A 21,753-nucleotide genomic window follows, 5' to 3' on the forward strand; every position below is an offset into this window, starting at 1 on the left:
TTGTTTTAATAATTACAATTAGAATAATAAGGCACTATACAGAGCTGTTACCAATCAGCTGAAATTCACTAACAACAAAGTTCATCTTTACACTGCAGAGGTAGAACAGAAGTTGCATCTGAATTGATACAATTACAACTGCATAAATAATGTTGAGATTAATGTTTTAAAAATAAAATTTTGTTTATTGAACATTTGTAAAAAAAATAAATAAATAAAAATTTACATTTGCAATTGTGCTCATGTTTGTAAAAAAAAAAAAAAAAACAGCCCTCTTTCTATTGATATTGCTTAATTGCTATGTATATCATGTGTTATAATATAAATATCAAGATCTTATACAAGTACTTTTTTGCAATCATATCTTGAATTTTGTGGCCATTTGTATTAATTTTGGTGACATTTGACACAATCTCTTGTTGATTTCTGACCCGGCACAACAGTAAAATAGAAATAAGTTATTGATTGCATTTGAAGCAGGAAGTTTTAAATCCAATCAAATTAATGAGATTAACAAAGAAAGCAGACAATACAACAGCAATTTAGCGATATCCCCGCAGTTGTGGTCTTGACTAGTCTTGAAATAAAGTCCTTTTAGTCTGAGACCAAGACAAGTCTGAGACCAAATGCGGCCGAGACCAAGACCTTCAAAATGTACTACAACACTACTATACCGTCTAGCGTCTTTACACCTTCAACACTTTACTCTACAGTTGTTCATCAAATGCGATTTTAACACAAGGAACCGTGTTTACTTACATATGAAAACACCCGCGTCGCTTTTCTCCTCCGTGTTTGATTATGATGTATCCTCTCCCGTGGCCTCCTGGGATGGCTGGGATAGGAAAGTATCCGACGATGAGTGCTTCAGAATCTGGGTGGGAGCAGTAGGCCATCCGGGAACTTCTCGCCTACTCTTTTATGAATACTAAGGTTTCGAATGTACTACTCCTTTCATGTCCTGTTTTCTTCTACTATATAGTAGGTAAGTAGCCACATTTGAACACACTTTAAGTATATGCACGTCCAAATCTTGCGAGAAATAGAACATCACACAGGTAATTCTCGTCTACGCTTTAATGAATACTAAGGATTCTGACATACTTATTCCTTCGCCTACTATATAGTAGAAAAGTATGCGGTTCTGAACGCAGCCAATGTTTGTCACCAACTCTTTGTTTGTCACCAACTCTTTTTTTTTAAACACTGCAAGTAGTTTACTGTAAAATTACTGTGAAAAATACAGCAATGTACTGTAAAGCCTGTCAGATTTACTAAATGAATTATCTTAAATATAAGTGAAAGTTCAATGCATTTAAAAGAAAAAAAAAATTACAATATAAGCAGAGTAAATTTTGAACTGAAGTGTTATTTTATGTGTTTTGCACAAGATAGAAGGGAATTCTGTTAGGGTGCTTTTGGTTTTTGTCTTTGGGTTCGATTGACGTCAGAGTTCAGTTAGTTTGGATGATGTGAACGCTCTTTTCCGAACTTGGGTGCGCGCTCGCAAACTGTACCCGAATTCACCTAAAAGGGTCTGGGGTACAGTTCATGTGAACTCTGGTATGGTTCTCTGCTGATATGAATGCAATCATACCAAACTGCGGAAGTGAACTGCTATTGATGACGAATTCGATAAAACTGTGCATTTGTGGTTGACTGACTTTCCTGACAAGCTTGACTGACACACTGAAAGCAGAGTGAACGTTTGCTCATTTCTGCTCGCCTTCAGCAGAAATGGGCTCCCACAATTTTTTAGAACATGTGCAGTATATTCGCAGCAGATGCAAGTCTCCGCCATCGTAGTTACCATGCAACAGAGGTTTATGATACAAATGCATTGTGGTTTGGACCCACATAATATCCACCCTTTTCCTAAGCCCCATGATGCTTTGTGTGAATTATGGGAGTAACTTCTGTTAAACTAAACAATGAGTGAAAGGTTCACTCAATTAATGCAATAAGTTTTTTTTAACTGATGATAATGAAGTGATATTATTCTACTCACCCTTCAACCTTCAAATATTAAAATTAAATTTAAAAGTGTAAATACATTAACAAATTACTACAACAAACCATGAATAACCCCAAAAGCTTGATTATTTCCACAGCAATATTACGGACGTGTTAATTATCACGGTAGTATTATTTGTCTATATTATGTAACTTATGTTGCCTTAATCAAAAATATTCATTAACTTTAGCACTGAGTGATAATATTTCAAAGTGCTTTCCATCATTTTGACAGATAACAAAACTGTATTTACCTGCTTTAGAAACATTAGTAAACACTGCTAATAGGGATAAGTGAAAAGGGGAGACAATTACATTTTAAAGCAGGGATGGGCAGCGTCGGTCCTGGAGGGCCGCTGTCCTGCAGAGTTTAGCTCCAATCCTAATCAAACACACTTGAACAAGCTGATCAATGTCTGTCACAGCAACACAGATCATTTCCAAACAACAGGTTTATTGAACAGATTTGTGAAGACAAGCGATGTTAGCGGGTAGGTAACTGATACTTGGATAACTGTAGTTGAACTGGCAGAGAATGACAGTCTTATCTGTTGCAGATGAGATGATGGACTGGATGACTGAAGCAGATGGCAGATGACTGAAGACTGAAGATGGGTGAAGAGGATCGCTAGTGATGGGCGATTTCAAAACACTGCTTCATGAAGCTTCGAAACCTTTATGAATCTTTTGTTTCAAATCATTGGTTCGGAGTGTGTTTCAAACTGCCAAAGTCACGTAAATTCAGGAAATGAGGCTTCGTTACATCATAACTGTTTCAAAACGTTTCAAAATGTCAATGGTTCACCACTGGGGGCGATCTCTGTGATCCCATGAATCATGCGGATTCACTGAGATCGCCCCCCAGCAGCAAATCATTGAACAAGTGTCTATGACTATTACCTGAGTATTAAGTTTAAAGTGTCTATTACCTAATCTCTGATTAGTGTTATACATTTGTAGACATTTTAATGAGGTATTTGTATACAGGTGCTGGTCATATAATTAGAATATCATCAAAAAGTGGATTTATTTCACTAATTCCATTCAAAAAGTGAAACTTGTATATTATATTCATTCATTACACACAGACTGATATATTTCAAATGTTTATTTCTTTTAATTTTGATGATTATAACTGACAACTAAGGAAAATCCCAAATTCAGTATCTCAGAAAATTAGAATATTACTTAAGACCAATACAAAGAAAGGATTTTTAGAAATCTTGGCCAACTGAAAAGTATGAACATGAAAAGTATGAGCATGTACATCACTCAATACTTAGTTGGGGCTCCTTTTGCCTGAATTACTGCAGCAATGCGGTGTGGCATGGAGTCGATCAGTCTGTGGCACTGCTCAGGTGTTATAAGAGCCCAGGTTGCTCTGATAGTGGCCTTCAGCTCTTCTGCATTGTTGGGTCTGGCATAACGCATCTTCCTCTTCACAATACCCCATAGATTTTCTATGGGGTTAAGGTCAGGCGAGTTTGCTGGCCAATTAAGAACAGGGATACCATGGTCCTTAAACCAGGTACTGGTAGCTTTGGCACTGTTGGAAAATGAAATCTGCATCTCCATAAAGTTGGTCAGCAGCAGGAAGCATGAAGTGCTCTAAAACTTCCTGGTATACGGCTGCGTTGACCTTGGACCTCAGAAAACACAGTGGACCAACACCAGCAGATGACATGGCACCCCAAACTATCACTGACTGTGGAAACTTTACACTGGACCTCAAGCAACGTGGATTGTGTGCCTCTCCTCTCTTCCTCCAGACTCTGGGACCCTGATTTCCAAAGGAAATGCAAAATTTACTTTCATCAGAGAACATAACTTTGGACCACTCAGCAGCAGTCCAGTCCTTTTTGTCTTTAGCTCAGGCGAGACGCTTCTGACGCTGTCTGTTGTTCAAGAGTGGCTGAAACCCATGTCTTGCATATGTCTGTGCGTAGTGGTTCTTGAAGCACTGACTCCAGCTGCAGTCCACTCTTTGTGAATCTCCCCCACATTTTTGAATGGGTTTTGTTTCACAATCCTCTACAGGGTGCGGTTATCCCTATTGCTTGTACACTTTTTTCTACCACATCTTTTCCTTCCCTTCGCCTCTCTATTAATGTGCTTGGACACAGAGCTCTGTGAACAGCCAGCCTATTTTGCAATGACCTTTTGTGTCTTGCCCTCCTTGTGCAAGGTGTCAATGGTCGTCTTTTGGACAACTGTCAAGTCAGCAGTCTTCCCCATGATTGTGTAGCCTACAGAACTAGACTGAGAGACCATTTAAAGGCCTTTGCAGGTGTTTTGAGTTAATTAGCTGATTAGAGTGTGGCACCAGGTGTCTTCAATATTGAACCTTTTCACAATATTCTAATTTTCTGAGATACTGAATTTGGGATTTTCCTTAGTTGTCAGTTATAATCATCAAAATTAAAAGAAATAAACATTTGAAATGTATCAGTCTGTGTGTAATGAATGAATGAATATAATATACATGTTTCACTTTTTGAATGGAATTAGTGAAATAAATCAACTTTTTGATGATATTCTAATTATATGACCAGCACCTGTATTTATCTTCAATCTCATTTGTCTTTATGCTACTTTCAATGTTATGCGGTATCTTCCAATGAAGTGTAATAAAGTATGGTGAATACGGTGTGAACGGGGTGTTCTTATGAGTTTATTTCATAATTTAAAAAAACTACATATAAATAATTATCATGATTTTTTTTACTTAAGACATAAATATTTTTGATCTGATTAATAATATTTGGGACAACAATGAACAAAACGTTGCATATACTTTCATGTTGTGACAAGTATGCCAGTTTCCAGAGAAATAAAGGGAAGGTTTGTGAAGTTGTGAAGGCTGCAGTGGGCTATACTGCTACAAACACTTCAAGCATAACTGAAGATGATCCATGTTGATCATTCTGGTACATCTACTACTGCATTAAAAATGACAGCATGGACATTACTGATGTCAGGCATGTGAGGAGCAAGAAGAGGGGGTGAAGATGAAAGTTTGGCACTGTTTCTTTGTTATTTTACTGAATGGTGCATTGTATTTGTGTAATAGCGAAGTGTACATTTATAGTTTTTTGTTTACTGCCAACACTGGAAATTGGATAATGGCAAGTTGTTGCGGGTTTATCCATTATATTTATTGGTGTTCATACAAAAAAAAATAAATAAATAATAATAATAATCAACTACTATTCAATCAATCAATCAATCAATCAATTATTATTATTATTATTATTATTGTATTACAACATTTCGTTCAAATATTTCCATATTTCATCAGATGGTCTCACAACATCCATCAAAACCTATACAAGCATGATGTTAGAATAGAAAACGGGGGAAAAGATCAAATACTTAATAAATATCATCAAATATTTACAAATATTTTAATGTGATTCAACAAAGTTTGTTATCCATGATGAGGAGAATACATCTGTGTAGATTTTACTGCCCTTCCACCCCCGAGGGGCCAGTAATGATGAGCAAAAAAATGCACAATTCAAATGGCTGTAACTCAAAGTCCGGTTAGTGTATCAAAGAGAAAATCATCAGGACAACTGCTTATGCTATGTTTACTAAATAATGTTGGGCACAGTTTTCAGACATACATGGAAAGCTGGCATAAAGGTTTTTTTAAAAGTGCTCACAGTAAAATATCAAATTTCAGCCTGTCCCTCATATATGTAATAAATGTTTGCACAATAAACATATTTAGATATCGAGTTGTCCATTAAAGATCTTATTTATTTAACATTTATCATTTAATTCCTAAACGTTTTAAACTACATTACCCATATGTCTCTGTCATTCTATCAATGGAACGGGAAACATGGCGCTGTAGTTCATTGAAATGGGCAGAGATGCTAGGGTTAGGGTTGGGATCTCGGTAAAGGAGTAATTTCTCACAACATACTTTATAGTTAACTTAATGTATGAGTAAAGTAATATTCACACTAAAACATACTTTGTAAGATAAAGCGCCGTTTTATATGCGTTAAAAGATAGTCCAATCACAGCGAGCTCTGAGATAAAGTCACAGCCAATGACAACCCAGCTGAACAGAAACGTCACACTTACTTGTCCATTTATGGTAAATGACGACAGATCTCCTTCGGTTCCGGCTAAGGGAAAGATTCCTTAAATATGTAATTAATCTAATTAAATATAATAAAATTTTAAAACGAAAGACTCCTTTGTGTAGTTAAACTGGTGCATAAATATATTTGAAAGAGATACTTTTTTTCTAAGCAACACCTACTACAGCAGGTGTAGTTTTGCAGTATTTTAACTAAAATCTACTAAAGTGCTTCTAACATTTAAAGTAGATGTATAGTATATTAAAGGTATACATTTAATCACTTATTTATACCATTCTCCACCATTTAAACTCTTGGAATTATAAATGTAAATAAATGTAAAAGTAAATGTAACAAAAGCATAATGAATGCACTCAATTTTGTAATCATATTCCAATATTTAATGTCAAACTGTTTAAAGACAAATGTAGTCCCCAAACTACTGCACAACAGTATAAAAATCAGTTAATTACGAGAAAAGAAAAAAAAAATTATCCAGTTACAGAGGCAATCTATTATAGTGAAACATAACTTAAAAAAAAAAAAAAAATCGCTATGATGAAGTATTATTTTTACAAACCAAGAGATGAGATGTGTTTCTTCCCTTTAAAGAATAGGGACAAAAATAACATTTTGCATTCTCAACTTTAATACAATATCCTTGTGATTATTGTTCACTTTTACTGTAACTAAATGAAAGGCAAATTAAAATAGTTAATGCCTATCATAAATGTTAAATATTTTCAGCGATAAAATGCTTATAAAAAATACATTCATGGGTATATTACATTTACATTATCTAGGTAGTGATATAATGATACCATAACCATAGATGTAGTTAAGGTGGACATTTACTATAGTGACCACTGTAATAAAAGGTTTAATGAAGCAAAATGCAAGACATTTTTAAGTCCATCTAAATGTAAAGGTAACAAACTCACAGAATAATGTCCAGTATGTCAAGTGTGTCATTTCTGTAATACTCTATCAGCACCAAAACAGAATTACATAAATATTGATTGTTTTCAAAAGATTTTCCTGAACACTCCTACTATCTTCAATTGTTTGGACAAACACCTGCTATAAACACATGCAGAAATATATATTTGACTATCGCATCATGAAGTCGCTGCATGACTAACTAGTGGATGGCAATGAATATGTCCTTTACCAAAACTCCTGATGAGCACTGATGCTTCTTTGATAAAGGCAACAATACGGAAAAAGATAAATTACTATTTTCAATATTGGTTCTGCACAATTCAAAGAGATCATGAGGAGTCCACATGAAGACTTTTAAAAACTGTGACAAAGCAAAGGGTGCACCTCCCTGGACACATCCTAAGCATGCCCAAACAACAACACCCAAACACAGTTATGAAGTGGACACCACCAGGAGAATGCAGGGGACAGGGAAGACCAAAGAAGACGTGGAGACAGATGTTTCACGAAGACCTGAAGAATGTCGGTGTCCCATGGGAAGCTGTGGAGAACATGGCCACAGATTGGATACATTGGAGGACACTTGTTGCCCAATGTGCCCAGCACAGCACTTGATGATGTTATGAGTTTACACATAACTGCAGGATTTCCTTCTGTAAAGAGTGTTGCACAATTAAATGTTAAATGCATTTATGTAATAAGTTCACTGATATGTGGGCATTTCCATGATTAAAAGTATGTCTTTAATAGCAAGCTATATTCATATAATTTTTTGAAAAAAATAACATGTTTCACATGCAAGCAGGACATTATCAGCAGTGTAACTGATTATGACAAAATAATCGAATATCTGATGTCATGTGACAAGTCAAATGATCATTTCCACTCTTGCAAACAGAGGTAGGTTATGAGGTGCAGAGAGACATCATGTATCATTGGAACATTTTGGGCCCAATTTGTAATCATTTTAAAGAATTCATGGAATTAATGTAAACTTTCTGACAGTGTGTGGGACATCCGACTGTCCAAGAAGGGGCACAACTGATTTACAAATATGGTGATAAATATGTACAGGAACTGACTTTAATTTTAATTTAAGACTTTGAGACTATTTAACAAATGCTTGATAAAATGTTTGATAAAGGGTTAAAACCAACACATACATACCATTGCAAATATTTGCCTTTGCAGCTTTCTGTCTCCTCCATTCATTTCCAAAAGGCCCTTTTGGTATTTTCAGCTGAAGCAAGAGAAAAGAAAATATCATTATTTTTAATATATAGGATTATATATAGGAAAAAAGTACTGATTGACATTACAATTTTTGGTTTTTACATTATTAGGCATTAAAAGCATGGCAAGTGTTGTGGTTACACTGTATTGACAACAAATACTACATTAAAACTACCAATACTGTGGTAAAAGCATGGTAAGTGTTGTTTTTACCGTGCTTCTACTACAAACTACACTTGTACTACTTTGAACCTGAATATGATTAACTCATTGAAGGTCTATGCACGTCACGTGACAGTGTGTAATCACCCTAGTTTAGTAAGGTGCTTTAATTTAGAAAGAAATGAAAAGCAAAACCTCAGCGAAGGTGACAGATATAATGCAGTGACTGAACATGAGGGAGCTAACGTTAATCTGATTAATATCAGCAAACAGAAAAGACATTATATCAAACATTAGAACAGCGTATTAACGACCACTTACCAACATCTGGCACACGTGAACTGATGCCAAATATCGCGGTGTGTTTTTTGAGACTTCTTCAGCGTGATTTTAAATTCACGTCTGTTTTTGACGCTAAAGGTTTCCTATTGAAAGCAATGGAGTTCTCAGTTCGTCCATAGAGTGACGCCGAGGGGCACCTTTGGCGTATACCAAGCGACGCTTGACCATGCTTCAATTTTTGACGCCTCGGGAGTGAGAACGGGTTGTGTCTTTACAATTTTGAATTAATCTTTTGATTGAATGATTCAATGACTTCTTTTTAGCTGAGGGGCTGAGAGAGTGACGAAGATTGAATGCTGTTTTTATTTTCCGTCATGATTGTAACAATAGTTCTGGTTAAAGAGACAGAAAGCATTAATAAATAGACTATTAAGAGTAAGATAATATAACAGAGTTAATATAGAAGTTGCAGTCGCATTGCATACAATGTTTTTGGCTTTTTTTAATTGAGGGGTGGGGGGCTCCAACTGTTTATTTGAAACGGGCCTCCGAATTGCAAAGGCCACTTCTGCTTGGGAGCTTTTCTGGTGGAATATGTTGTACTATACTTTTTTACCTTCTTGGTTAATTTCTCACACAAAGGGTAATGGCAAAGTAAACCCATTTCTCATGCTTCTGTTTAGTTAAGCATTTTAAATAATCTTTAATCTGGCACTTTTAAACCACTTTGTGGTGTTGTGTGCAGCTATAGGAAGTTGCAGCCAACCAATCTAAATGTAAACATCTGTGTTCATAAAAAAAAAAAAAAGTTTTTGAAAGTGTAAAAGAGAGTTGATTTCATCTTAATTTCTAGACATTGTGAAGTCCAGGTGAGTAGATTGTCTTTTTATTTGCGCTTTGCTTGCTAAACAAGCCTAAATTTATTCAGACCAAGAAGGTTTTTAAAAAATGAAACTATAGTTAGATGTTTTCAGTGCATTAGTATTGTTTCCATGGACTGTTTACAACTTTTAACTTGAGAAACTGCTGAGAAATTTTATAGCTTATAATACTGTTAAATTTCCAACGAAAGCTGACTTAAAAAAAAATAAATAAATAGAAACTGTAACAAATAATTGCTTTTAAACTTTGTATATGAGCAAACATAATTTAAATGTTTAATAAAGTTTGAGAAACCTATAAGTAATTATAGAGATGATTCAGCTTTATTCAGTAACACTTCATTTAATTCAAGTGAGATGGTTCTATTCTCATGGGTGAGACCTTTTATAAGGCTTAAATGTGTATATATAATGAATATATTGAGGTAAAATGGGGAAAATATAATTGCTTACAACTAAAATAAAAAAATAAAATAAAAAAATAAAAAAATAACTAAAAAAAAAATTAAAAAAAATAAAAAGACCTGCAGTGTCTGTCATTAATAGTTGCTACAGAATCCAGTCAAACCTTAGTCCTGCAATTTTGGACATTTGAAAATGTAGTTTAGGGTGTAGACAAAAAATATCAGAAAGAGTATTATTGTGGAAAAACATAAGAGCACCAACAAGTGGAGATGTAGAAATATATAACACAGAGAAACATTTTTCAAATGCGTTCAGTTATTACATATTTTCATTCGAGACAAGCAATGCAGACCAATGTGTCTGACATCTTGAGATGTTTTTTTAAAGAGTGTGATAAATAGGATAACTGCAACTTTAAACTCACAAATTATTGCCCTTGTTTAGTTTAGACTTATATATTGTTACATTAAGAGGTTTTACAACCATAGCTATATATAAAAAAGGTTTCAGATCCACATGACCATATGAAACACTTATAAACATATTTTAGAGTCAAAGAACAAGACGAACACAGATCCAGATGTATATGATAGGAAATTGTCTACGAGATGTTGTTTGAGATACTGCTACATACTGAGAGTATGACGTCAGTTTCGTTGTTGTTGTTGTAGGTACCAGTATGGAAGGGTGTGTCCATTTTAAAAATTTCTCAGCTTTGACAGCGCTGTGCTTCCCAAGAGGCCATGATACCTGTGGGCTACACATGACAAAGATGATATTTTCGACTCAATCCAAAATTTGGTGTCCAAAGATTTGCTTTAAAATTTAGTTTAATATCTAAACACTAGTATACAGAACATGTCCCGAAATGCTTAGAAAGTAGTGGTTGGGGGTTGGGCCACTTCTATCCAAACTTGTTCACCTGGTTTTCGCCATATTCTTTGAGAAACAGAGACAGTGTGTGTGTTGATGCCTTTAATGACTTTACCTGTAACACTGAATGTCCCAATACTGACTGTTAACAGTACTGTATGTGTCTCTGTTATATTTGTTGTGATTGTCATTCCTGCCTTTTTCAGATTCTATTTAATTGGCGTGACAAGTGTTTACATTAATCAAAAAAAAAAAAAAAAAAAAAAAAAAAAGGAAAAGAAAAAAAATGTTTTAAATGCTGTGAGAACTTGTGGCAATTCAGTGTGTACTTTAAAAAATAAATAAATAAATAATTATTATGCCATTCCATTTCACCAACATCCTAAATCATTGTAATTTTAAACATTTTAATTAAAAGGATAAACAATACAGTAAACATTATCATTCAAAAAGCCAAGTAAAACTGAATAACAATAATAATTTGAAGACAAAACAAAACATCCTAATAATTCTAAAAACATAAACTGTGTGAGGGCATGTTAGTCACTTGTTGGACAATTGTCAAAAGTGTCTATACTGTACATTGTCCCATTTGTCTTTGTGGGTTATAGCCCTCCTCTTCTGGTCAGGCATATTTTTACCTTGCTAACATGTAAATGAAAAGCTTGTATGGGTATTATACATTATATCACATTAGAGAATATGCTGATTTAGATACCAGTCCTATCATTCAAAATGTATTAACCACAATGATCACGAATCAAATCATAAGAAATAAAATTACATTCTTAACTTTAAATTAGTTTTTCTTGTAATATATATATATATATAATTACCCTCAGGAGAGTAATAATGGTCATGTATGACAATGATTTCACCAGAGTAGCTTAAGTAATTTCTAACTTATTTAATTCTAATTAATTAAACTGATTGTGTTATACTCCCCACTTTCTCTTGCTCTTATGTACACATTTAAGTTATTCTTAATATTTGGTGACAGTATTTTTTATTCATTTGAATCTTTTTTTTATTTATTATTATTATTAAACATTCATTTTATGTTCTTAAATGATTTTAAAACTCAATATTACTACATGTTTATATTTCTCTCTCCCTCTTATGCATTTTAAATCACAATTTTGTATGAAATGTAGGCTCAATAGGAGATTATTGTAAATTATATAAATTAATTTGCTTTGCTTTACGTCTGTTAGTCACCTTGTGTTTGTTTCACTCCGGTAGCCTTTGTCATATGGGCTACACCTTGCAGCAATGCTGCAGTTTCACCTGATAGGTATCAGAGTTTGCATGTGTCGAGTTTCAACCGAAAATCTTTGTTGGTGCTTTACATTTCCAAAATGGAGAAAGGAAGTTTTGCGTTCAGTCTCGATGCGTCAAGTGGCCAAATATGGTCATGGGCGGAAAAAAGGTGAGTCTGTTAAGAGTTAATTCCGCCCACTTACACCTGACGTCTTCACTCAAACAGGTATACATAATTTGCCACCTGTTGCGCGTTTAGAACAGTCGTTTGGCGGGGAATAGAGAGGATATCTACTGGATCTATTCTTTATTAAGCTCAAGAGTCTACAGAAAGCGGACTAACTCTCTTTGGTTGGATTTTGCTCGGTTTTTCAAGTTTATCAGAGCTTTTTTGGTAAGAGGACCTCAGCGTTTTAGTGGTGAAAGACTAGTTAAATTGCGCATTCTGGGTATTAACATAGGCCTACGCATCAGTACCTCGTACGGAGTATATTTATAACGCCGATACTGTTGGTTTCTGTTTTTCAGTTCTTACCCACGATGAAGGTTTTAATCGCCTTGTTTGTTGTGGTATTCGTGGATGTGGTCGCTTCACAATGTAAGTAATTTTGTTTTAAATTTTAAAAGGCTTTTAAATGTAGGCTACACCAGAAAATGAATGAATGAAGCGGATTAAATTGTTACAAATTGTTTAGTCCTTGTTAACAACTTGGTAGTTGGAAGGCAAACAAAACAAAGATCCTGGGTGTGGTTCAGTATGGGGGAGGGGCAAACTCTACTTGTCTCGGGTTATACATTTTTAAATCTACCAACAACTTTAGTGTTTAAACAAACTGTGTGTGTATATATATATAATTTTTTTTTTTTTTTTTTTTTTCACGAAATATATTTTAATCCAACAGGTATTTGTAACTCTATGAAATGGGCAAAATGCGATGGAAGCCCTTGTCAGTGCACCCTTCAGTTTACTGATGAAATCCAGCAGCCGCTTGATTGTACTAAGTGTGAGTTTCTTTATACTCTTAAATTGATTTTGATTAACTGTTTTGTGTAGTTTTTGATGTCACTACTAAAGTGTCTAACCTGGGCTGTTTGTTTAAAAAAAAAAAAAAAAAAAAACACCCTAGCCTGGTTTGCTGACTTAACTAGTTTCCCAGGCTGCTTTTAGATGGGTTTTGGAAACTCCACCTAGCTGAGACAAACCAGAAGATTTTAATCATCATTTCTCATTAGGCTGTGTTTTTCTATTCTCCCTCCCCACAGTGGTTCCCAAGTGCTACCTCATGAAAGCGGAAATGTATCGTGCCAAGAAAAACTTGAGCACAAGATCAATTGGTGGGAAGCCAGTAGAGACCGCCTTTGTGGACAATGATGGCATCTATGACCCAGAGTGTGAGAATGATGGGAAGTTCAAGGCTGTCCAGTGTAACAACACTGATGTGTGCTGGTGTGTCAACAGTGCCGGTGTACGTAGAAGTGACAAGGGAGATAAGAGCATCAAGTGTGAGCCTGTGGAGACCTAGTGAGTGCACTTGTATTAGTAAAGAATGTTAACAGGACACTTCTGACTGACACACCCAGTATGAGGTGTGGTCTGTATTGTACTACTGTTTGTGGAAGGAAGCACAACTTGATGGTCTGACAATTCTGTTGTTGTTGTTTTTTTTTTTTTTTTTTTTTTTTCTAGTTGGGTTCGCCTGGAATTAAAGCATAAAGCAACAGATGTACCTCTCGATGCTGACAAATTGAAGACGTATGTTACAATGGGTTTTTAGGGTTTTGCTAGACCATGTGGAATATGAAGCTCTGCTTCTGTAATGTCTTTTGTTAATTTATTTGTTTTTGCAGTGGGATTCAGAATGCTTTGCTGCAGCGTTACAAGTTGGACAAGGAATTTGTGAAAACGGTTGAGGTAAGACATTTACTGTTATGCCAGCCCTCAACTTGGCTGCTTGTTGTACAGAAGCTAACAAATCCCCCCCCACTTTCATCCCCAGTATGACAAAGATGGCCGCATCATTGTTGTGGATGTCAAAAAGAAGATGGAAGACCGTGTTACTGACCTGTCCCTCATGACTTATTACTTGGAGAAGGATGTAAGACTCATTATGATCTTTTAGTTTTAATGCCTGGTTTTGTTTTGTAACTAGTATGAAATTTATGTCTTCCATAGGTCAAAGTTCTTCCCTTGTTTCATGATGATAAACAAAAATTTGAGGTCAGTGTTGCTGGGGGAAATGTGACAATGGAGAATATTCTGGTGTACTATGTAGATGAAAAGGCACCCACCTTCACCATGCAGAAGCTGACTGGTGGCATCATTGCTGTCATTGTGGTGGTCAGCTTGATTGTGCTTGCTGGACTTCTTGTTCTGGTAAGTGTGTGTGTATATAGAGTCCCCCCCCCCCCCTTCCTTAACGTGCATACTTGTCTAACTGTTCCTCTTATTTCAGTTCTTCATTGCACGGCGACAGAAGGCCCAGTACAGTAAAGCACAGGTTAGTTCTCATTTACTTCATTATCCAAAATGTGGTATTTCCCTAAAGGAAGCTAGCTTCTGTTTTTAACACATTTCCTTCTCTTCTTGCAGGCCAGAGAGATGGAGACCATGTCTTAAAGCTATTAATGATGTCCCATGTACTTGAATCTGACACTGGGATGTGCCCCATGCTGATGCATAGACCTGTTGTGTACACTGCATGTGACACTTATATATTGGGGAAATTGTCTGTTACATGCTGAGTACAGTTTTTAAGCGTCACTGTTATATTTTGCTATTTAATGAGGGCTCATTTTCAATTGGATCAACGTTTTAACATTGTACAGTTTGTGTGACTTGAGTTTTTAATAAAATTTGTTAAATGTCATGCTTTTTATTTATTCTTAAATGTACCATATTCTTATCTGCCATATGACAATCTAAATGTCATAAATCAAAACCCTTTAAATATAGTTATGTATTGGTAAAGACAGTTCTTACACAATCTTTTTCTCTTTTGGTGACCACATGATTTGATAGTACTTTTCAGCCCAGGGCAAGCTGAGCTGCACCTGTTTGTCACATGAGATTCATCAAAAAAGTAAACATTATTCAAATCTCTAAGTCATGGCAACTTGTTTAATAGTGCTGGTTCTAGAGAACACTTGACACTGGTGTTTAATTTGGGAAAGATATCTATTTTGTGCTCTTTCTGTGACTGCAAGACTTGTGCGTAGGCTATTGGTAAATCACTAAAAGAATAACAGTGAATGGTAGAACCAGTGTTTTATAATTACAATACATATACCAAATACCAGTTTGCAATATCAAGCAGCATAATGAACTTTTGAACAGTACTAGAAGATGGTAGTGGAAGCCAAATACAGTAGTCAACATTTGAAGTGGATCAGAAAAGTTAATCAAAGTTGTCCTAAGAAGAAGGTTTTAAGACAACTTTGAAAGGTTTTGATCCACTTCAAATGTTGACTACTATATATTAGGTTTACCACTGGCAGTGCCTGCACTTACTATAAGGTTTATAATGCAAGTGTTTTAAATAACATGGCCTGAAGTGTCTAATTGTAGACCCCTTACATATGCATTTGTACAAGGGTTATTTTCTTTCAGAATTTAGAACAAAGGGGCTGTTTATTAACCCAAAGCTGCTGTGACCGTTCGATTGCAGAGAAGGACTAATAATTAAACCCATGAGAGAGTTGTGCATTGAGCTTTTTGAAATACTGGTCAGACCTGTTGCTCAAGTTTCGGGCACAAAAAGTTCCTGTATCATTGTGGTATGACTTATGCAAATTTCTGACTAACAAAGGCCAAAACCTCCTCTCATGAACCAGGAAGCCATGTTTACTCAAATTCTGCATTGGTTGAAGAGTCTGTCAGGCTTTAACAGGCACATTAATGAATGACCAATGTATTAGTAATAAAAAGCTTTCTCACACTTGCTTAGTAGAAATGGCATGTTACAAATATGTACGAGAATAGCAAACACCTTGCCAAAGAAAGAGGTTGCAGCATGACAAGTGGCAAAAGTCCAAAGAAATTCAGACATAAATCTGACTTTTTTTTTCTTTTCTTTTTTTTTTTAAGAGAAATCTTCACACAAAAGCTTGGCTGGCACTCCCTTGTTTTCAATTCTAGTCCCCTAGTATTTTTTTCCCAGAAGAGCTTCAAGCATTTGTTTCTCAGACTAGTTTAGACAGGTTTAGGTGGATCACATTTTGCCCTCCCCCAACCGTGCTCACACCTGAGTTGGGAGTCACATATAGTCAGTCTGTGTTTCCATGGCAGAAAAGGAGGGATTAAATAACAAAGCCTGTCAGATGAGTATGGGTCACAGTAGGGAGGGACATTTTTGTGAGGATGGTTCACTCACCTGTGTTTCGGTTTACATTATCGACGATACTTAAAAGGCACACAATTTAGTTATAAGCAATACCATTTTGTTACATCATTGGCTTTAGAGTATATAAGTTACCATCTTAAATAGTTTTCAAGTATCAGGTGTTTATCTAGATTAGCACACTAGGTGACACTTGACTCGGCATTCCTGTTGTAAGAATAATATGAGTCATGGCTGGCCAACACAGATACTAATGAAAGGGTAGAGGATGACAAAACTTGTTTGTTTACACTGAATCGAAGGGCGAATTGTTCCAAGTAACATTTCCAAAGTAATTGAAAAAAATGGATTTGATTCTGTGTAATGAAGTGAGGAAGTCTGCCAATAGGACAAAGCACAAAGAAAAACAGCCGCCAAGTGGGAAGATGTGACATGGAAAAAATACCTGTTTTTTCCACTGGTTTGGGAAATAGCAGGAAGTGTGTCAACAAACAGAAGCAACAAGTCAGAACAAACATTTGGAATTATACAAAGCAAGTTTTTATAACCAGAATACTGATGAAGAGAAGCCAAACAATCATTCATGTCCTGTACAAAAAACATTTTAGATTACTTAACTGTAGCTGACTTGTATTCCTGAGCAGTATATGCATTATATACAGTAGGAATGCTACCATTCATGTTTAGGGTCGGTAAGATTTTGTTTTTTAAAGAATTTAATACTTTTATACAGAAAGAACACATTAAATTGATCAAAAGTGACAGTAAAGATATGTCACAAATAAAAGCTTTTCTTTTAAACTTTCTATTCATTAAAGAATCCTGAAAAAATGTGTAATGGTTTCAACAAAAAAAGAAGCACAACTGTTTTAGCATTGAAAATAATAAGAAATGTTTCTTAAGCACCAAATCAGCATATTAGAATGATTTCTGAAGGATCATGTGACACTGAAGACTGGAGTAATGATGCTGAAAATTCAGTTTGCCATCACAGGGATAAATTACTTTTTAAAATATATTTCATAAAATAAATCAAATATTCATTTTAAATTGTAATATTACACATTATTACTGTTTACTTTGATCAAAAAATGTGGCAGAGCAGAGACTTCTTTCATAAGATACTGACCCCCAAACTTTTGAATGGTAGTGTATTAATATAACTTATGATGAATTTCTATTTTAAAAACAGATCCAATTTTAGTTTTTGAGTAAGGACATTTATTTAAAATAGCATAATAGATAATATTTATAGAAAATACACTTTAGAAATAAATAAATACAATTTACCATGACATTATCTATCAAAGTGTCCCTTGTTCAATGATGAAATGCTTTGGCTTATATTTATTTATATTTATTCGGCTATATATAATTTTCTTTGGCTTTGTGGTATTTTTAGGTATGGGTCTTGTTGAACCTTCTAGTTTGTATTTCCTGCATTGAATCTCTTTATGAATCTCAAGCCCCTTGTTAAGTAAACCGGTACATACTCTCTAAAATACCGCAGTCATCCTATGACTTCATGCTGGCTTCCTTCACCAGAAACCACACGTCTTCTGTACACTTCCTGTTGTATCGTAATCCTTACATTCTCTCGGTGTAAGCTTAAACATGCAAAAATAAGGTGAGATTCAGAGTGGCAGGATACATAACTGTAGTATTACTCATTCTGCAATCAAAATTTACTTCCAGTTTCGTTTGAGTAAACTCCAGCAAGCCAACATATCTCTGAACAATGTATAGCCTACATATACATTTGCGTGTAAGGAAATGTTTTAGTTAGTGTTCTGGGTTTATATATTCCTTTGAAATGAGATTGTTGCTAGAGCCTGAAAAGTAGAAAATGGTCTTTTCACACTGAATTTCATATACAGATGTAGAAGTATTAGAATACCATGTTGGCATGACAAAAGTCCACTTAGGTGAATCTCATGAAACTTGTCAAAGAACAGTTCTGGCTATATTTCATCCCAAAGTCATTTTAAAATTTTGTACAAGGAGGTAAAAAGCTTGTTTGCTTCTTTGACATTTTTTTTTCATGAAAATTATGCACATTTCCACGCAAAGTTGCATTACTGATTCAAGATCGGATTGGATTAAAAAAACAACATTGTACGAAAACAGTTTAAATTATCTTGTTTTAAATAGCTTATATATATATATATATATATATATATATATATATATATATATATATATAAAAATCTCAATATCAGGAAAAAATGTTAATGAAAATCTGGGGCAAAATGTCATAAAAATAATGTTACAATACAAAAAAGGCTTAACTTTCACATGCAAATTACTATTTATTTTTTATTATTTTGGAGTGGAACATGACTTGGACATGTTCATGAGATCTCACCCATTTTTATGTTGAGGACTACTGTGAACCATGTCACCCTCATCTCTCTAACAGATTAATTAAATATTAGATGATTAAAAGAGATATGTCTCTTATTTAATTTCCATATTTCCTTTGATGTAAATCAGTACATTGTAAAGATGGTTTTGGCACTAGCTTACAACTTACTAATGAAAGGAGTGGACTGAGACATATGACATGATCCACCAGTGATATATTAAAGGAGGGTGGGTGCTTTGCTGGGTCTGCAGGCAGCTGGAGGAGACTTGCTCCTTGATTCCTTGTTCTTCATCTCTCCAGACAGGGCCAGAAGCAGGGCTGGGGCTGACAGGTGGTGCACTGCTGCTTTTTGTTGCTGTGTGCAGTTAATGTAGTTGGCTATGAGCAGCGTCAGGTCTCGAACCTAAAAAAACAAAGGAAGCAGAGAAATGCTGTGGGACACACTTTGTAAAATTTTCATGTATGTATGCTGTTGTGGCATTTCAATTCTCTAGCAATTCTCTATGAAATGTTAGATGTCATCATGTAATGTTCATGAATGGCAAACTTAAGTATTTATCAGCCAGTGTTTCTGTGTACTTTGGTGTGTGTGTGTGCTCTCCCTTTGTAAGAGAGAATATATACATTTCCGCATGTTTCTTCAACTACACGTAGTGTTTCTCAACAGGAGCATTCAGAGAACAACGGGCTTCTTGGGGGGCGTTCACGAGTTTACACCAAGGATCCAGGCAAGACAAGATTAAACTTGTAATTACTTGCAAAAGAATTGCCTACAACATTCTAAAATCTGCCAGTTTAATGCGACATGTAAGCTATGTATAGTTTCTTTTGCAATGGCTCTAATATCGCCATCAAAGTTTATATGTATAGTTTATATAAAACATTGAATATTTTATATGTATTCTTTATATCACAGGTTTTCAAACCTGTGACTTCAAAAAATAGATTGACAGGATAGCTTGTGTAAGTTAGCCTATATTAAAAATAAAATAAAAATAAAATTTGTTTTCATAAAATCATAGTCTAAAATGAATAAATATACAAAATATATTTGACTTAATTGATTAACAAAGCGAAAGAAAAAACTCAGTGACAAATAGTAGGCTAGCCTAGCCTATATGGTGCTGAGTTTGATTCATTTTTGTGAGGCGTGGCGCTCCACAAACAAGTTCACGGAAAGGAAACTGAGATGGCAAAAAGAGCATCCTTTTTTCTTTGTTTTGCAAAAGCACAATGTTCTGGTTTTTGTGTGAGTGTACACAAATAAAAGTAAACTTTACAGTATCAAATGATGTCTTACTCATATCTGTAAATTACGGCGTATTTAAATTGATCGCTCGGCACCTCACGTGCGCACACAACATATTCTAGCACTGCAAACTTGACATTGTAGCCTGTTCATTATTAAAATAAAATACAGTCAACCAAACATATAAAAAAGTTACACTGCTCATTTTAAATACTCTGTAGTATCCTATCTGTGCCGTTCAGCGTGACCACCGCTGAAACTGGTCCTGCCAAACACATTTTTGATCATGTGAAGAGGATGATTTTTTCGTAGATAATAAAACAGGAGTGAAGTACAAATCCTAGTTTACATAATAAATGATAGTTCAGCATCCAAATACATTGCTAATATGGAAACATTTGAATTTGTGCCGAACGAGAGAGGTAGGCTGCGTGAGAACAACGCTGGTTTTACTCTCAGTTTCGCTTCAAATGAATTCGTTTTGGCTTGTTTATAGCTACTTATAAATTTTTATTCTTGTTTTGTATATGTATATTATATATTTTATTATTATGCTTGGCTTCACTTTGGTCACTTTGGTTTGGTCGCGTCAATTTAAAAAGAAAAAAAAAGGGTGATTTTTAAAAAAAAAATCAAGGGCATAAATTAAGCCCTGCCACTGTTCAGTCAAATCAAATCTGTTATTTGGCTTTCAGTGACATGCTTTTTAATTAGGCTATATATGAAAGCTGCAGTCCGAAACTTTTGGCGCTCTAGCGGTAAATAAACAAAATTGCAGGCGTCTTGGTACTGTGCAGGTACTGTAGCCTACTACTTTGCAGCAGTGCCAACTCGAACCAGTCTAAAATAGTCCCGATACAAACACTTATGATAGGTGTAGCCTACCATAGTGATTTCAGGATAAGACAAAAACACGGTTTAGAAAAAGGATTCATGATGTACTGGCTCATTATATAGATTTTGTACATTTTAAATACAAAAATGTTACGGCGTTAATAATAATAATAATAATATTAATAGTAATAAGAATAAAATAAGGACGTGAATAATACATATTATTATTATTATTATTAAAACAGAACAATAAACAGCATACATTCAATAAAGTTATTTTAAAATAACTGTTAGTGGTTTCTAATTTTCATTTATTTTAAAATTTTATTTATTCATGTGGTGAATTTTTAGCAGCCATTACTTCAGTGTCACATGATCCTTCAGAAATCATTCTAATATGCTGATTTGCCGCTCAAAAACATTTTTTTACAATTATCAATGTCGAAAACAGTTGCTCAATATTTTTGTGGAAAATGTGATACATTTTTTCAGGATTCTTGAATGAATGGAAAATTCAACAGCATTTTTTTTTTTTTAAGTAGAAATCTTTTGTAACATTATAAATGTCATCACTGTCACTTTTGATCAGTGTAATGCATCCTTACTGAATAAAAGTATTAAAAATTGAAAAAAATTGAAAATGATGATATATATATATATACAGTGGGTACGGAAAGTATTCAGACCCCCTTAAATTTTTCACTCTTTGTTAAATGATTTTAGCAAATGGCTGCAATATTCCCTCATTAATGTACACACAGCACCCCATATTGACAGAAAAACACAGAATTGTTGACATTTTTGCAGATTTATTAAAAAAGAA

The 21,753-nt window shown here is 34.7% G+C and overlaps 2 protein-coding genes across 4 annotated transcripts in view; one reads left to right on the plus strand and one right to left on the minus strand.

Moving 5' to 3' along the window:
- Positions 1–12,375: 12,375 nt before the first annotated feature.
- epcam (epithelial cell adhesion molecule) lies at positions 12,376–15,012 on the plus strand. Its single transcript, XM_051916632.1, has 10 exons — positions 12,376–12,539; positions 12,674–12,743; positions 13,048–13,149; positions 13,409–13,667; positions 13,833–13,898; positions 13,994–14,057; positions 14,143–14,241; positions 14,319–14,519; positions 14,599–14,643; positions 14,736–15,012. Exons 2-10 carry the CDS (start codon positions 12,686–12,688, stop codon positions 14,760–14,762), a joined length of 921 nt encoding a protein of 306 aa, XP_051772592.1. The 5' UTR covers positions 12,376–12,539; positions 12,674–12,685; the 3' UTR covers positions 14,763–15,012.
- Positions 15,013–16,999: 1,987 nt separating this feature from the next.
- Positions 17,000–21,753, minus strand: part of plekhh2 (pleckstrin homology domain containing, family H (with MyTH4 domain) member 2) — a 54,846-nt gene continuing 50,092 nt past the window's right edge. For all 3 annotated transcript variants that reach the window (XM_051916622.1, XM_051916621.1, XM_051916620.1), the window contains exon 30: positions 17,000–19,250. In XM_051916622.1, the coding sequence (XP_051772582.1) occupies positions 19,065–19,250 (186 nt within the window). In that variant the 3' untranslated portion in view covers positions 17,000–19,064. The remainder of the gene's footprint in view (positions 19,251–21,753) is intronic.

Source organism: Ctenopharyngodon idella, chromosome 13 (assembly GCF_019924925.1).
Source record: "Ctenopharyngodon idella isolate HZGC_01 chromosome 13, HZGC01, whole genome shotgun sequence".
Classification (NCBI taxonomy): Eukaryota; Metazoa; Chordata; class Actinopteri; order Cypriniformes; family Xenocyprididae; genus Ctenopharyngodon; species Ctenopharyngodon idella.

Coding starts and splice junctions, on each gene's coding strand:
- epcam (XM_051916632.1), top strand. CDS start 12,686: ATGAAGGTTTTAATCGCCTTGTTTGTTGTGGTATTCGTGGATGTGGTC. Junction 13,899..13,993: donor GATGCTGACAAATTGAAGAC/GTATGTTACAAT, acceptor TTGTTTTTGCAG/TGGGATTCAGAATGCTTTGC. Junction 14,058..14,142: donor AATTTGTGAAAACGGTTGAG/GTAAGACATTTA, acceptor TTTCATCCCCAG/TATGACAAAGATGGCCGCAT.